The sequence below is a fragment of the Balaenoptera ricei genome, chromosome 3 (assembly GCF_028023285.1).
Source record: "Balaenoptera ricei isolate mBalRic1 chromosome 3, mBalRic1.hap2, whole genome shotgun sequence".
NCBI lineage: Eukaryota > Metazoa > Chordata > Mammalia > Artiodactyla > Balaenopteridae > Balaenoptera > Balaenoptera ricei.
This window is the reverse complement of record NC_082641.1, coordinates 118,678,628-118,696,212: the sequence shown is the minus strand read 5'-3', so window position 1 is coordinate 118,696,212 and position 17,585 is coordinate 118,678,628. Positions and strand designations below refer to the sequence as shown.

Below are 17,585 nucleotides of genomic sequence, written 5' to 3'. Positions count from 1 at the left end.
GAGTAAGTGGGAAGAGAAGGCTGGACAGGTAGGCAGGGGCCAAATAATAGGTAGCTGGATTTTATTCTAAGAGTGAAAGGAAGCTATTGCAAGGTTTTGGGCAGAGCAGTGAAACAGCACAAATATCATGTGTTCAATATAGCTTCTTCACAATTATAAGTAATGTTATATGAAGGACCATTTATTAAATTTACTCTTAATATTAGTGATACTAAAAATAACAAAATTACACTTCTTGTCCTTATGTTATCTTATTTGGACATAACTGCAAGCTATTGAAATAGCTGTTATCATTTCCAGGGGGACAGAAATTATATGACTTATTCAAGATCCTACAGGTAATAATTTGGTGGATCAAAGACCTTTGATACCAAGATACTTCTCTATATGAATGCTAAACTCAAAATGAGACCTTTAAATTTTATATTATAATTTTAATAGTATAGTTTGTTCAAATAAACATACAATAATATAAAAATTTAAAGATAGTTTGAAGAATATTAAAAATTAAAATTCTGTTTTAATGTGTGGATCAGAAATTGAACTGCAAGAAATAAATAATAAAGAAAGTTAAATGAATCATTTAAGGAATTATGGAAGGAAAATATAAATCATAAAATTGAAAACAATTTCCCCATGTGGATTCCTTAAGCTAGTGGGCAGGAGAGAAGATTAAAATTAAGCAGAAAAAGAAAAAGGAAAAATATGTTGAAGGAAAGAGACACCAAGCACTGATAACTGCATAATATTTGAATAACAGTGAAGTTCTGTTAACAGCCAAAAATTAAATCAGAGAGCATTTAATTCCAGCAAAATTTGTCCTGTGAGTATTTTAAAGTATTTGAGTGTCAGTATATCACAGATGAAATAAAGACATTTCTTTCCTTCAATCAGTCATTTAAAATTTTTATGAAGAACCTAGTCTTGCAGTCATTGTGCTAATCATGCAATAAATGGAGAGCTACTGAGAAACATAACTCAAGCACTAAAAAGGAAACAAAAAAGCATTGAAAAGTCTAGGAAACTGAAGGGGTAAAATGGAAGTAGTCAGCGAAAAAAAAATAGAATGAGCAAACCAGGATAAATATTTTTTCCATGGGCTTATTTCCAATTGAATCATAAATGCTTCAGATGTTTTTTTAAAATGCAATGCCAAATTACATATGAAGTTTCTAAAATTTGGTCATGGACAAAGACATGTACTCTCTCAGATCTTTTGGATTTTAATGAAGTACTCAAAGAATAGATGGTTTTAAATAATTAAAACAGATTTTTAAATGGATTGAAACAATCAGAGGTTTTAAAATTTTTAATAAAAAGCATGAATAATTAGCATGTCTGCAAATGACTGGACATTGCTATTTATTTAACTACATTTTAGAATATTGGTAGTTGATTTATTGAAGACTTTTAATGTGAATGATTTGTAGAATCCAACAGTCAAGGTTTTCACAATCTCTAAAGAATCATAATTATCAGGTATGAACATTTTAAGGAAGTATATATTTAGAAAAGTGTGAGGGGTGCTTTGTTATTCATGAATGTACCTATGTTAATGGTTTTAGCCAATGTGAGTTCACAAGAAGAAAGTTAAACTAGCCTAAGAGAATACTCTATACAAACACAAATATTCTGGGTAGGAAAAAAGAATAACCCTATGTACTTATTGCAAACCTTCAAAAATGTAGGACTGCAAAAATTACCTAGGGACTGTGGAAGGTGAATTTTGAAAAAAAGTGCTCTAAAAATTAACGACTTCAGAAAATACAAAATATACTTTCACACATTAAATCGAATTAAGTTACAGTGATATTAACAGTAAGAAAAGAAAGAAAATTTGCATTCATTATACCACAGAGCAGCACATCTAGAAACACCAGTAACATGCACTGAATTGGAATAAGATGGTTACATTTCAAATAGAAAGAAAACTCCAATGGGCAAGGCAGTAAAAAAGGACTTTCCACAATTTAACTGAGACTAGGCATCATAGACCCTTATTCAAACTTAACTGAATTCAAAACTATTCCTGAAACTGGGATTTGCCTCACTAACCCTCTCCTCATCCTGAGTAAGGAAGTTTGGGATAATCGGCTTGAGGAACTTGGAAGTCCCGGAGCCTCCCGTCAGACACACCTCGTACTGGTAGCTCTGGGACAGGGTCCCCGTGCCGCTGACGTCCACCAGGTGGCCCGGAAAGGGGCCCTCGGGCACCGAGCAGCGACCCACCGAGGCCGCCCCGCCCCGCCTGCACAGCCGCACCGCGACGAACAGCACCGAGAAGAGGAAGAGCGACGACACCGACGCCAAGGCGACCACCAGGTAGACGGTGAGCGGGTCGGCGGGCGCCGCGTCCGCCGCTTCCGCTTCCGGGGCCGGCAGGTAGGGCTGCGAGAAGCCGTCCACCAGCAGCACGTGCAGCGTGACGCTGGCCGACAGCGGCGGCTCGCCGTTGTCCTTGACCAGCACCACCAGCCTGTGCTTGGCCGCGTCGCGCTCGCTCAGCAGCCGGGCCGTGCGCACCTCGCCGTTGTGCGCCCACACGCCGAACAGCCCGGGCTCCGTGGCCTTGAGCAGCTGGTACGACAGCCAGGCGTTCTGGCCCGAGTCGCCGTCCACCGCCACCACCTTGGTCACCAGGTAGCCCGCCTCGGCCGCCCTGGGCACCAGCTCGGTGCAGGGCGCCGAGGCGTTCTGCAGCGGGTACAGCACGAAGGGCGCGTTGTCGTTGTCGTCCGCCACGAGCACGCGCACCAGCGCCTGGCTGCTGAGCGCGGGCGAGCCGCGGTCGGCGGCGCCCACGCGGAACTCGAACGCCCGCAGGGCCTCGTAGTCCAGGGACCTCAGGGCGAACAGGTGGCCGTTGTCCGGGTTGATGGACACCAGGGAGGCCAGGGGCACGTGCGGGTGGAGGGGCGGCAGCAGCGAGTAGGTGACCTGGGCGTTGGCGCCCGCGTCTCTGTCTGTGGCGCGGACGGTGCCGATGTGCAGGGCGGGGCTGTTGTTCTCGCGGACGGACAGGGTGTAGGAGGTCTGGGTGAAGGCGGGGGCGTTGTCGTTGACGTCGGACACCAGCACGGTTATGTTGTGCTGGGTTTTCAGTCTCGGTGTCCCCATATCTGTGACGGTGATGGTGATGTTATATTCGGATCTTGTTTCTCGGTCCAGGGCTGTGTTTGTGACTAAAGTGTAAAAATTCTCAACAGAGGGTTTAAGAATGAAAGGAAGATCATCTTGGATGGAGCAAACCATCCTTCCGTTGTCTCCTGAGTCAGGATCTGAAACGCTGAATACAGCAATTACGGTCTCCTGCAAGTTTTCTGGGATCTCACTGATAAGCGTTGACATGGTCAGTTCCGGCGGGTTGTCATTCAAATCCATCACTTGGACAAACACCACACAACTGCCAGAAAGGCCCCCACCATCTGTCGCCTGAATATTTAATGTATAAGTCTGAATAGATTCAAAATCCAGTTCCTGTGTTAAAAGGAGTTCTCCTGATTTTGCATTTATTCCAAATGTTTTCCGAATATCCTCAGATGCTTGGGAAAGTACATAAGATATTTCTCCATAGGTTCCAATATCTAAATCTCTGGCAGAGACAATGGCAACCTGGGATCCAATGGGGCTGTTTTCTAGGACATGCACCTCATAGTGCAGCTTTGCAAACTCGGGGGCATTATCATTGATGTCTAAGACTTCAATGCGGATTAGGGCGGTCCCAGACCTGGGTGGAATCCCGCCATCCAGCGCTGTGAGGGTTAATCTGATCTCAGGCTGTTCCTCTCGATCCAGTGCTTTGTCCAGCACCAGCTGTGGTAATATTGTGCCGTCGGAACTGTCTTGTAATTTAAGATGGAAGTGGGAATTGGGGCTGACTGCGTAACTTTGGAGACTGTTCCTTCCTACATCTAAGTCCTGGGCACGCTCTATTAGGAAAGTAGTTCCAGGAGTGATACTTTCTGAAATTTTCAATATTATTTCTTTGTCTAGGAAAACTGGAGAATGATCATTTATGTCCCTAATCCGTAGCTCAGCCTGGAAAAACTTCAAGGGATTTTCCAGTAACATCTGGAAAGGTAGTACACAGGGCTCAGTAGGGCCACATAGCTCCTCCCGGTCCAGTTTCTCATTTAACAACAAATCCCCGGTCTGCCTATCAAAATGCAAAGGCATTTTTTTCCCTTTGGAAACGACCCGGGGGGTCCGAGCAGGTAGATCGTCTACCTCCAGCCCCAAGTCTTTCAACAGATTGGCCACAAAGGAGCCACTGTCCATTTCCTCAGCCACTGAATAATGCCTAGGCTCAGAACCAGCCTGAGCTATGCCCAGCAAAACAAAGAATATCAAGACTTGCCTTTGTTTCAGAAAGCATTTCTTTCTCTCTCCTGCCTCCATCGCTCTCTCGTCTCCCAGCAAACTTGCCCCAGCTCGGATTCACGTTGTCGCTGATCTATCTCCCAGTATCACTCAGACACTGGGATAAGTGGAGATGCCTAGGGCCCTGATTTCCCGGAGCAACTGCCTTAGAAAGCCTCCTTTTCCTGCTTGCTTCTTTAGCAGAGCATCTGGCTAGAGGAGCGCAGACTGGTAGCTTTCTTCCTTCTACTTCTAATGCTGCAGCGCCACCCTGCGTCCTTTCCGAGTGTTTATTTTTTCCAAAACATAAAGGAAATCCCAATCCTTTCTTTCAGACTGATGGCAATCTAAATGGAATATTTTCAAGTAGTGTCTCTCAATGTACCGAAGTAACAATAATTCCATATTATCTAAAATCCAGTCCCTAATAACTTTTTTAAATTATCCTTCCATTATCCTCCCCCAGTTTTCTTCAACTTAAGAATTCATATTCACTCTTGAATTCCTTTTACAAATGCACTTATTTTCTTAACCACTTGACATAAGGAATGTCTTAGAAAATTTGTTTTTAAAACAAGTTTCATGATTGTATTGGTATTACATCTATTTATTCTAGAACAGTCCCCTGTATTTTATTGATACTGAATTTTTTGAAGTGTCCAGATCAGTTGTCTTATAGGTAAACAAAAGATAAAAATAGCTAAGGCATTGGTACTTGTTGACTATAAATTAACAATTAGCTATGCTTCAGAAGAAGAGAAAACACTACTGAAGATAGAGCAATAAAGCAACTATAGCATTATTCAGAAAGGGGGTGTTTCCTCTACTTTTTACCCAGAGCCCAAAAAGCAAGAATGCCAAGGGTGATAGCTGTCTCCACATACTGTCTTGTTTTTAGCTTCAAAGAACCTAATTTAACTGGAGATAAAGTGATGTTAAAGAGATGTATCTCCCATCTCTCTGTCTTGCATTAGGTTGGCAGAGCATGGGGATTTTTTTTTTACATCCAATGGAAAGAAAATTCTGGAAGGAAGGACCAAGGCATTTTCTTTTTATTCCAGAGTTCTGAGATAATCCTTAAAGAGGTGAAGTCTTCTTCTGGAAGTACTGTAGGATGAGCAGGTAAGTGTCAACATCACCAATTTTATGGAATTGTCATCCAACATCTTTTACATGAAGAAACGTATTTCTGAAACTATTTCCTATGTAAATTGCCTGAATGTTTGCCATGTAGCCATGAAGTTGCCTGGTAATTTTCTTGTAGTGGATGTTTATGATGCACAGATATGAGGTGTATTTAAAATGTGTGGTCAGTATGCACTAGAGATTGGAGAATTCAGTGAGACTGGAGAATTCAGCGAGCCTGGAGAATTCTGTGAACAGCTCCTTAATGTACTGAGATTAAATCTTTAGCAGGCTTTGACAACCAGGTTGCTGAAGAGCATGCATCTCAAAGGTTGTCACTGATTGTCACAATCTGGACCTCTGGAGGTCTGAGACTAGTGTTGATACCTACCATTCTCTTCTGTGAGAGTTAAACTTACCATAGGTTGTTCTTCATCCAGTGATTTTCCCCCAAGAATGGGAAAATTACTTACCCCACTATTGCATCGCATATTATTGTGAAATTAAACTCCCTGTGTGGTTTCCAATGGTGGAAAATTCAACCAAATCTCAGGCACATCCCCATGCACATTCTGAAACATTCACAAGAATTTTTCAAAGGGGCAACTTCTCAGATTCATAGATTTTTCTCAGAAAACAAAAAAGTTTACAGGTAATACTTGGAAATGTATAGTTTCTATAGGTCTGGCTTCCTATTCGGGAGGAAAGGCTCTTCTGTGGGTGTATCTAAAATATTCTTTGATCTCTTAATAGTTTAGATCCACCCACAGAAGAGCCTTTACTCACGAATCTTTGGTCAGTTTGGAAACCACCTTGCTCAGGTCTGTCTGCCCGCCGCTACGCAGACACTCCCCTTTCCGCTGCAAGGCCAAATCTCCAGGAACCGGCTATAAAAAGCAGCCTTCCTTTTCCTGGACTGTTTACGCTACGCCCAGGAAGAAAAGGAAAACTCACCACTTGCCTTTTTTCTGCCAGATTTTCTCTCAGTTTCCAGCATAGCTTCTTTGACTGCGTTGTCTTTAACGAAAGAAGCCTTCGGAAGTCGTCCAGTAGGGATAACATCAACATATATCTAGTTCCCATTTGTTTGAAGAAAGGTCTAAAATCTCAGCTTGCTGCCGACGTTTTCCAAGGCGCGTCGACCCCCAGCCCCTCTCAGTTTTGTCTTTTCTAAAATGGAGTCTGTGGCAAGCGCCTGGCTCCACCTCCATTTTTAGCCTGCAGCGCCGCCAGGCGTCTGAACTGAAAACCTGGTTTGTACAGCGCTTTCCCTCAGAAACTGTCAAAAAAAAAAAAAAAAAAATCCACCTTCGTGTCACGTGGTCTAGTGGCACAATTCTTACCTCCTGATAGTTTAAATTACTTCTCCGACTTTTGGTTTAGCTAATTACACTTTTTAATTAGTATACGGCTTTCTTATCAGTCAGCTGTACAATTTCTTTTGAGAGTAACTTGAATTTGATTTCTTCCATTTTAGACAGGCCAGTCGTTTGGCTGTTCATTCACTGAGTTTTTAAATTCATCGGCAGGTGTTTATTACACACAGATTAATTTCAGGCACTGTGAAAGGCATTAGGGATATAAAATGGAATAAAGCCTGGTACTCAAACCCCAAGAGGTTACAGCCTAGGAGGAAAGTAAAGCGATAATTACTGTAGTGAGTAATAAGTGCTAAGACAGAGATTTGCACAGGCACTCTGAAGTACTCAAAAGGAATATTTAAGTAAAAACAGAAATGGGGTATCAGGAAAGATCCTCAGAGGAGGTGAGGTTTGAGCTAAGTTGAATTTTATGGTACCAACTTAAACAGAAACCCATTGAAATAGTTTTCTACTGCAGATAAAGTATTTCTGATTTTACAGGAAAGAAGATTTACTCAAATGATGGGAACATCATGGCTTATTTGGGATACAGTCTTTTACTCAGTCAACATCACAGAGTTCTGTATGACGTGTTGTGGGGTGACAACTAACTAAAAGACTAGGGCTGGGCCCTTTTTTCCTATTTGAATTTGCTCCTCTATCTAATAATCAATTTAAAGGAGAGTCCTAAGCATGAGTATGTGCGTGTATGAGTGGCTTGTTCTGTTAACAATATCTTTAGGAGATATTTTTGAGTGGTGATTAAGAGCACAGACTTTTATGTCAGGAAGACTCATATTCAAATACTGGCTCTGCTACATCGTATATGTTAAGTTAGGAAAATTCTTTACTCCCTCCAGACTTCAGTTTCCTCATCTGAAGAAAAAAAAAAAAACAACGGATGTAAGGATGGTATCTGCTTAATGAATTTGTAAGAATTAAGTGAAACAATGCTTATGAAATAGTCAGCCTAGTGCTTGGAACATCATAGTATTTCATAAGTGCTAGCTATTTTAAGTGGTGATACAATGAAAACAAGGAACTTATCTACATAGTTCGGTTTACTCCTACCAACAAATGTAAGTCTAAATGACTCCCTTGTGTACTGTTGGTGGGAATGTAAATTGGTGCAGCCACTATGGAAGAGAGTATGGAGGTTCCTCAAAAAATTAAAAATAGAACTATCATATGATCCAGCAATTCCACTTATGGATATATAGCTGAAGGAAATGAAATCACTATCTCGAAGAAATATTTGCACCCCTATGTTCATTGTAGCATTATTCACAATAGCCAAGACATGGAAAAAACCTAAGTGTCCATCCACGGATGAATAAAGAAAATGTGGTGTGTATATATACATGGTAATTATGTCAGAAAAAGGATATGTTAACTGACCTTACTGTGGTAAACATCTTGCAGCAGATAGGGGAATATTAGAGTAGTGGCAAGAGGACAGAACCAAGCAGGGTGGTTTACAAAGAGACCAAAGAATATCTTAGATCCACCCACAGAAGAGCCTTTGGTTCCAAAGGGAAGGCAGATGTATAGAAGCACTACATTTCCAAGTATTACTTGTAGACTTCCTTTCTGTATTCTGAGAAAAATCTATGAATCTGAGATGTTCTCCCTTTGAAAAATTCTTCTAGAGTTCCAGAATGTACATGAGGAAGTGCATGAGATTTGCGTGAATATTCCATCATTGGAAACTACACAATTGGTTCAATTTCTGTTTTGTTGTTGTTGTAATTATGGTGACAATATTGAGCTCTCCTCTCATAGCAACTTTCTATTACTGAAGTATAGTTGATTTACAATATCATGTTAGTTTCAGGTGTACAGCAAAGTGATCCAGATATATATATATATACACACATACATATATATATTCTTTTTCAGATTCATTTTCATTATAGGTTATTACAAGATATTGAATATACCTCCCTGTGCTATATAGTAAATCCTTGTTGTTTATCTGTTTTATATATAATATTGTATATCTGTTAATCCAAACTCCTATTTTATCTCCCCCCCTTCCCCTTGAGAAACCATAATTTTGTTTTCTGTCTGTGAGTCTATTTCTAATTTGTAAACAAGTTTATTTGTATTATTTTTTATATTTCATATATAAGCAATAATATTTGTCTTTCTTGGTCTGACTTACTTCACTTTCTATGATAATCTCTAAGTCCATGTTGCTGCAAATGGCATTATTTCATTCTTTTACACGGCTGAGTAACATTCTTTTTGTATATGTACACCACATCTTCTTTATCCATTCATCTGTTGATGGACATTTCCATTGTTTCCATGTCTTGGCTATTGTGAATAGTGCTGCTATGAACGTAGGGGTGCATGTATCTCTTTGAATTATAGTTTTGTCTGGATATATGGCCAGGAGTGGGATTGCTGGATCATATGGTACTCCATTTGTAGTTTTTATAGGAATCTCCATGCTGTTCTCCATAGTGGGTGCACCAATTTACATTCCTACGAACAGTGTAGGAGGGTTGCCTTTTCTCCACACTGTCTCCAGCATTTGTTATTTGTAGACTTTTTAATGATGGCCATTCTGACCGGTGTGAGGAGGTACCTCATTATAGTTTTGATTTGCATTTCTCTAATAATTAGTGATGTTGAGCATCTTTTCATCTGTCTGTTGGGCATCTGGATGTCTTCTTTGGAGAAATGTCTATTTGGGTCTTCTGCCCATTTTTTGATTGGGTTGTTTGTTTTTTGTTTGTATGCTTGTTTGTTTTTTGATATTAAGTTGTATGAGCTGTTTGGATATTTTAGAAATTAAGCCCTTGTTGGTCGCATCATTTGTAAATATTTTCTCCCATTCTGTAGGTTGTCTTTTTGTTTTGTTGATGGTTTCCTTTGCTGTGCAAAAGCTAATAAGGTTGATTAGGCCCCATTTGTTTAATTTTGCTTCTAGTTCTTTTGCCTTGGGAGACTAATCTAAGAAAATATTGCTATAATTTATATCAGAGAATCATTTACCTATGTTCTCTTCTAGGAATTTTATGGTGTCATGTCTTATATTTAAGTCTTTAAGCCATTTTGAGTTTATTTTTGTGTGTGGTGGGAGGGAGTACTCTAACTTCATTAATTTACATGTGGCTGTCCAGCGTTCCCAATACCACTTGAGAAGAGACTGTCTTTTCTCCACTGTATATTCGTCTCTCCTTCGTCAAAGATTAATTGACTGTCAGTGTGTGGATTTATTTCCGGGCTGCTTATTCTTTCCCATTGATCTGTATGTCTGTTTTTGTGTCTATATCACACTGTGGTTTTTTTAATAACATTTTTTAAATTTTGGATTGCACATGGGCAAGGGCAAGGGGTCTGGTGTGTATTTGTGTGTGTGTGTGTGTGTGTGTATGTGTTTTCCACTCATTTTTTTCAGAGCTTGGGACTGCTAAGGTCTTTTCTTTTGTTAAGGCCGCGCTGTGCGGCATTGGGGATCTTAGTTCCCCGACCAGGGATTGAACCTATGCCCCCTACATTGGGAGCACAGAATCTTAAACAATGAACCGCAAGGGAAGTCCCCACACTGTGTTTTTTTGTAATTTATTTTATTGAACCATAGTTGAGTTATGATGTGATGATTTCTGATGTACAGCAGAGTGATTCAGTTTTACATATATACAGATACTTTTTCATATTCATTTCCTTTACTATTTATCATAGGATATTGTATATAGTTAAATGTGCTATACAGTAGGACCTCCTTTTTAATCCATTCTCTATATAATAGTTCGCATCTGCTAATCCCAAACTCCCAATCCATCCCTCTCCTAATCCGTCTCCTTCTTGGCAACCACAGGTCTGTTCTCTATGACTCTGAGTCTGTTTCTGTTTGCAGATGAATTCGTTTTTGTCATATTTCAGATTCCACATGTAAGTGATACCATATGGTATTTGTCTTTTTCATTCTGACTTCCTTCACTTAGTATTGGGAAGTGGTACTGGGAAGATGTTTTACGTAAGATGTTATGGAAAAACGCGAACGAACTTTTTGGGCAAGCCAATAGATACTCTCTTGATCCATCCATGTTGCTGCAAATGGCGTTATTTCATTCTCTTTTATGGCTGAGCAATACTCCATTGTATACATGTACCACATCTTTATCCATTCATCTGTCAATGGACATATAGGTTGTTCCCATGTCTTGGCTTGTGAATAGTGCTGCTGTGAACATAGGGGTGCATGTATCTCTTTGAATGATAGTTTTGTCTGGATATATGCCAAGGAATAGGATTGCTGGATCATAATGTAGCTCTTTTTGTACTTTTTGGGGGACGCTGCTTACTGTTTACCCTAGTGGCTACACCCATTTACATTCCCACCAATAGCGTAGGAGGGTTCCCTTTTCTCACACCCTCTCCAGCATTTGTTCTTTGTAGGCTTTTTAGTGATGGCCATTCTGACTGGTGTGAGGTGGTACCACTTTGTAGGTTTGATTTGCATTTCTCTAATAATCAGCAATGCTGAGCATTTTTCATGTGTCCATTGGCCGTCTGGATGTCTTCTTTGAAGAAATCTCTATTTAAGTCTTCTGCCCATTTTTGGATTGGTTGTTTGGTTTGTTTGTTGGTTTGTATTGAGTTGTATGAGCTGTTTGTATATTTTAGAAGTTAAACCCTTGTTGGTCTCATCGTGTGAAAACATTTTCTTTCATTCCGTAGGTTCTTTGTTTTGTTTTGTTGATGCTTTCCTTTGCTGTGCAAGCGCTTATAAGGTTGATTAGTCCCATTTGTTTATTTTTGCTTTTAATTCTTTTTAGTTGGCCAGCTGATCTAAAAACATATTGCTAGGATTTTTGTCAGAGGATGTTTTGCCTAGGATTTCTTCTAGGTGTTTTATGGTGTCATGTCTTTATATTTAAGTCTTTAAGCCATTTTGAGTTTATTTTTGTGCACGGTGGGAGGGAGTGTCCTAACTTCATTGATTTACATGTGGCTGTTTATCTTTCCCTATACCACTGGCTGAAGAGACTGTCTTTTCTTCATTGTATATACTTGCTCCTTCATCAAAGATTAATTGACCGTCGGTGTGTGGAATTTTTTCTGGGTTCCTTATTGGGGTCCATTAATCTATATGTCTGTTTTTGTGCCAATACCACACCGTGTTTTTATTTATTTATTTATTTTATTGAAGTATATTTGATTTGCAGCGTTGTGTTAATTTTCTGCTCTGCAGCACAGTATTTAGATTAACTATATAAAGATTCTTTTTCATATTCCTTTCTGTTACAGAGTATCACAGGATGTTGTTTATAGTTGCCTGTGGTATACAGAAGGACCTAGTTGTTTATCCATTCTCTATGTAATAGTTTATATCTGCTAATCCCAAACTCCCAATCCATCCCTCCCCTGCCCTTCTCCCCCTTGGCAACCACTGGTCTGTTCTTTATGTCTCTGAGTCTGTGCAGATGAGTTCCTTTTTGTCATATTTCAGATTCCACATGTAGGTGATACCATATGGTATTTGTCTTTCTCTTTCCGACTTCCTTCACTTAGTTTTGGGAAGTGGTACTGGGAAGATGTTTTCCGTACCATGTTACGGAAAGACCAGAATGAACTTTTTGGCCAACCCAATGTGATAATCTCTTGGTCCATCCGTGTTGCTGCAAATGACATTATTTCATCTTTTTTTTATGGCTGAGTAGGACTCCATTATATATATATATATATATATATATATATATATATATATATATATATATATATATATACCGTATTGTCTTGATCCATTCATGTCTTGACTGACATTTAAGTTGATCCCACGTCTTGGGTATTGTGGGTAGTGCTCCTATGAACATAGGGGTGCATGTATCTCTTTGAATGATAGTTTTGTCTGGATGTATGACCAGGAGTGGGATTGCAGGATCATATGGTAATTCTAGCTGTTTTTTTTTTGAGGAACCTGCCTACTGTTTTCTATAGTGGCTGCACCAATTTATATTCCCCCCCACAGTGTAAGAGGGTTGCCTTTTCTCCACACCTCTCCAGCATTTGTTATTTGTAGACTTTTTAGTGATGGCCATTCTGACCCGTGTGACGTGGTACCTCATTGTACTTTTTTTTTTTAATCAGTCATCAATTTTATACTCATCACTGTATACGTGTCAATCCCAATCGCGCAATTCAGCACACCACCATCCCCACCCCACCGCAGTTTTCCCCCCTTGGTGTCCATACGTTTGTTCTCTACATCTGTGTCTCAACTTCTGCCCTGCAACCCGGTTCATCTGTACCATTTTTCTAGGTTCCACATGCATGCGTTAATATACGATATTTGTTGTTGTCTTTCTGACTTACTTCACTCTGTATGACAGTCTCTAGATCCATCCACGTCTCAACAAATGACTCAATTTCGTTCCTTTTTATGGCTGAGTAATATTCCATTGTATATATATACCACAACTTCTTTATCCATTCGTCCGTCGATGGGCATTTAGGTTGCTTCCATGACCTGGCTATTGTAAATAGTGCTGCAGTGAACGTTGGGGTGCCTGTGTCTTTTTGAATTACGGTTTTCTCTGGGTGTATGCGCAGTAGTGGGATTGCTGGGTCATATGGTAATTCTATTTTTAGTTTTTTCAGGAACCTCCATATTGTTCTCCATAGTGGCTGTATCAATTTACATTCCCACCAACAGTGCAAGAGGGTTCCCTTTTCTCCACACCCTCTCCAGCACCTCAGTGTACTTTTGATTTGCATTTCTCTCCTAATCAGTGATGTTGAGCATCTTTTCATGTGTCTATTGGCCATCTGCATGTCTTCTTTGGAGAAATGTCTATTTAGCTCTTCTGTGCATTTTTGACTGGGTTGTTCATTTTTCTTTTATACTGAGTTGTATGAGCTGTTTGTATATTTTAGAAATTAAGCCCTTGTCGGTCACATCATTTGCAAATCTTTTCTCCCATTCCGAAGGTGATCTTTTTGTTTTGTTGATGCTTTCCTTCGCTATGCAAAAGCATATAAGGATGATTAGGTCCCATTTGTTTATTTTTGCTTTCGTTTCTTTTGCGCTGGGAGACCGATCTAAGAAAATATTGCTACAATGTATGTCACAGAATGTTTTGCCTATGTTCTAGGAGTTTTATGGTGTCCTGTCTTACATTTAAGTCTTTAAGGCATTTTGAGTTTATTTTTGTATATGGTGGGAGGGAGTTTCTACCTTCATTGAGTTTCATGTGTCTGTCCTCATTCCCAGTACCACTTGCTGAAGAGACTTTCTTTTCCGCATTGTATATACTTGCCTCCTTCATGGAAGATTAATCGTCCATTGGTCTGTGGATTTAGTTTTGGGCTCCTTAATCTGTTACAGTGATGTATGTATCTGTTTTTGTGCCTATACCACACTATGTTTTTTTCGATTTATTTTATTGAAGTATAGTTCATTTACAGTGCTTTGTTAATTTCTGCTGTACAGCACAGTGATTCAGTTTTACATATATATAGATTCTTTCCACATTCTTTTTTAGTACAGTTTATCAGAGGATATTGAATGTACTTCCCTGTGCTCTACAATAGGACCTTGTTGTTTACTTATTCTCTATAGAATAGTTTGCATCTGCTAATCCCAAACTTCCCATCCATCCCTCTCCCAGTTCCTCTCCCCCTTGGCCACCACAGGTCTGTTTTCTATGTCTTTGAGTCTGTTTCTGTTGTGTAGGTAAGTTCATTTGTGTCGTATTTCTGATTCCATGTATAAGTAATATCACATGGTATTTGTCTTTCTCTTTTTGACTTCCTGCATGTAGTATGATAATCTCTAGGTCCTTCCAGGTTGCTGCAAATGGCATTATTGCATTATTTTTTATGGCTGAGTACTACTCCATTGTATACATGTACCACATCTTCTTGATCCATTCATCTGTCGATGGACATTTAGGTTATTCCCATATCTTGGCTTGTGAGTAGTGCTGCTGTGAACATAGGGGTGCATGTATCTCTTTGAATGATAATTTTGTCTGGATATATGCCAAGGAATACGATTGCTGGATCATAATGTAGCTCTTTTTGTACTTTTTGGGGGATGCTGCTTACTGTTTACCCTAGTGGCTACACCCATTTACATTCCCACCAGTAGCGTAGGAGGGTTCCCTTTTCTCACACCCTCTCCAGCATTTGTTCTTTGTAGGCTTTTTAGTGATGGCCATTCTGACTGGTGTGAGGTGGTACCACTTTGTAGGTTTGATTTGCATTTCTCTAATAATCAGCAATGCTGAGCATTTTTCATGTGTCCATTGGCCGTCTGGATGTCTTCTTTGAAGAAATCTCTATTTAAGTCTTCTGCCCATTTTTGGAATGGTTGTTTGGTTTGTTTGTTGGTTTGTATTGAGTTGTATGAGCTGTTTGTATATTTTAGAAGTTAAACCCTTGTTGGTCTCATCGTGTGAAAACATTTTCTTTCATTCCGTAGGTTCTTTGTTTTGTTTTGTTGATGCTTTCCTTTGCTGTGCAAGCACTTATAAGGTTGATTAGTCCCATTTGTTTATTTTTGCTTTTAATTCTTTTTAGTTGGCCAGCTGATCTAAAAACACATTGCTAGGATTTTTGTCAGAGGATGTTTTGCCTAGGATTTCTTCTAGGTGTTTTATGGTGTCATGTCTTTATATTTAAGTCTTTAAGCCATTTTGAGTTTATTTTTGTGCACGGTGGGAGGGAGTGTCCTAACTTCATTGATTTACATGTGGCTGTTTATCTTTCCCTATACCACTGGCTGAAGAGACTGTCTTTTCTTCATTGTATATACTTGCTCCTTCATCAAAGATTAATTGACCGTCGGTGTGTGGATTTTTTTCTGGGTTCCTTATTGGGGTCCATTAATCTATATGTCTGTTTTTGTGCCAATACCACACCGTGTTTTTATTTATTTATTTATTTTATTGAAGTATATTTGATTTGCAGCATTGTGTTAATTTTCTGCTCTGCAGCACAGTATTTAGATTAACTATATAAAGATTCTTTTTCATATTCCTTTCTGTTACAGAGTATCACAGGATGTTGTTTATAGTTGCCTGTGGTATACAGAAGGACCTAGTTGTTTATCCATTCTCTATGTAATAGTTTATATCTGCTAATCCCAAACTCCCAATCCATCCCTCCCCTGCCCTTCTCCCCCTTGGCAACCACTGGTCTGTTCTTTATGTCTCTGAGTCTGTGCAGATGAGTTCCTTTTTGTCATATTTCAGATTCCACATGTAGGTGATACCATATGGTATTTGTCTTTCTCTTTCCGACTTCCTTCACTTAGTTTTGGGAAGTGGTACTGGGAAGATGCTTTCCGTACCATGTTACGGAAAGACCAGAATGAACTTTTTGGCCAACCCAATGTGATAATCTCTTGGTCCATCCGTGTTGCTGCAAATGACATTATTTCATCTTTTTTTTATGGCTGAGTAGGACTCCATTATATATATATATATATATATATATATATATATATATATATATATATATATATATATATATACCGTATTGTCTTGATCCATTCATGTCCTGACTGACATTTAAGTTGATCCCACGTCTTGGGTATTGTGGGTAGTGCTCCACATAGGGGTGCATGTATCTCTTTGAATGATAGTTTTGTCTGGATGTATGACCAGGAGTGGGATTGCAGGATCATATGGTAATTCTAGCTGTATTTTTTTGAGGAACCTGCCTACTGTTTTCTATAGTGGCTGCACCAATTTATATTCCCCCCACAGTGTAAGAGGGTTGCCTTTTCTCCACACCTCTCCAGCATTTGTTATTTGTAGACTTTTTAGTGATGGCCATTCTGACCCGTGTGACGTGGTACCTCATTGTACTTTTTTTTTTTAATCAGTCATCAATTTTATACTCATCACTATATACGTGTCAATCCCAATCGCCCAATTCAGCACACCACCATCCCCACCCCACCGCAGTTTACCCCCCTTGGTGTCCATACGTTTGTTCTCTACATCTGTGTCTCAACTTCTGCCCTGCAACCCGGTTCATCTGTACCATTTTTCTAGGTTCCACATGCATGCGTTAATATACGATATTTGTTGTTGTCTTTCTGACTTACTTCACTCTGTATGACAGTCTCTAGATCCATCCACGTCTCAACAAATGACTCAATTTCGTTCCTTTTTATGGCTGAGTAATATTCCATTATATATATACCACAACTTCTTTATCCATTCGTCCGTCGATGGGCATTTAGGTTGCTTCCATGACCTGGCTATTGTAAATAGTGCTGCAGTGAACATTGGGGTGCATGTGTCTTTTTCAATTACGGTTTTCTCTGGGTGTATGCACAGTAGTGGGATTGCTGCGTCATATGGTAATTCTATTTTTAGTTTTTTCAGGAACCTCCATATTGTTCTCCATAGTGGCTGTATCAATTTACATTCCCACCAACAGTGCAAGAGGGTTCCCTTTTCTCCACACCCTCTCCAGCACCTCAGTGTACTTTTGATTTGCATTTCTCTCCTAATCAGTGATGTTGAGCATCTTTTCATGTGTCTATTGGCCATCTGCATGTCTTCTTTGGAGAAATGTCTATTTAGCTCTTCTGTGCATTTTTGACTGGGTTGTTCATTTTTCTTTTATACTGAATTGTATGAGCTGTTTGTATATTTTAGAAATTAAGCTCTTGTCGGTCACATCATTTGCAAATCTTTTCTCCCATTCCGAAGGTGATCTTTTTGTTTTGTTGATGCTTTCCTTCGCTATGCAAAAGCATATAAGGATGAT

At 39.6% G+C, this 17,585-nt stretch overlaps 1 protein-coding gene across 1 annotated transcript; it reads right to left on the bottom strand.

Moving 5' to 3' along the window:
• Positions 1 to 1,856: 1,856 nt before the first annotated feature.
• On the bottom strand, positions 1,857 to 4,540 carry LOC132363826 (protocadherin beta-2). The gene has a single exon (XM_059919522.1). It carries the CDS (start codon positions 4,396 to 4,398, stop codon positions 2,008 to 2,010), a length of 2,391 nt encoding a protein of 796 aa, XP_059775505.1. The 5' UTR covers positions 4,399 to 4,540; the 3' UTR covers positions 1,857 to 2,007.
• Positions 4,541 to 17,585: the final 13,045 nt, after the last annotated feature.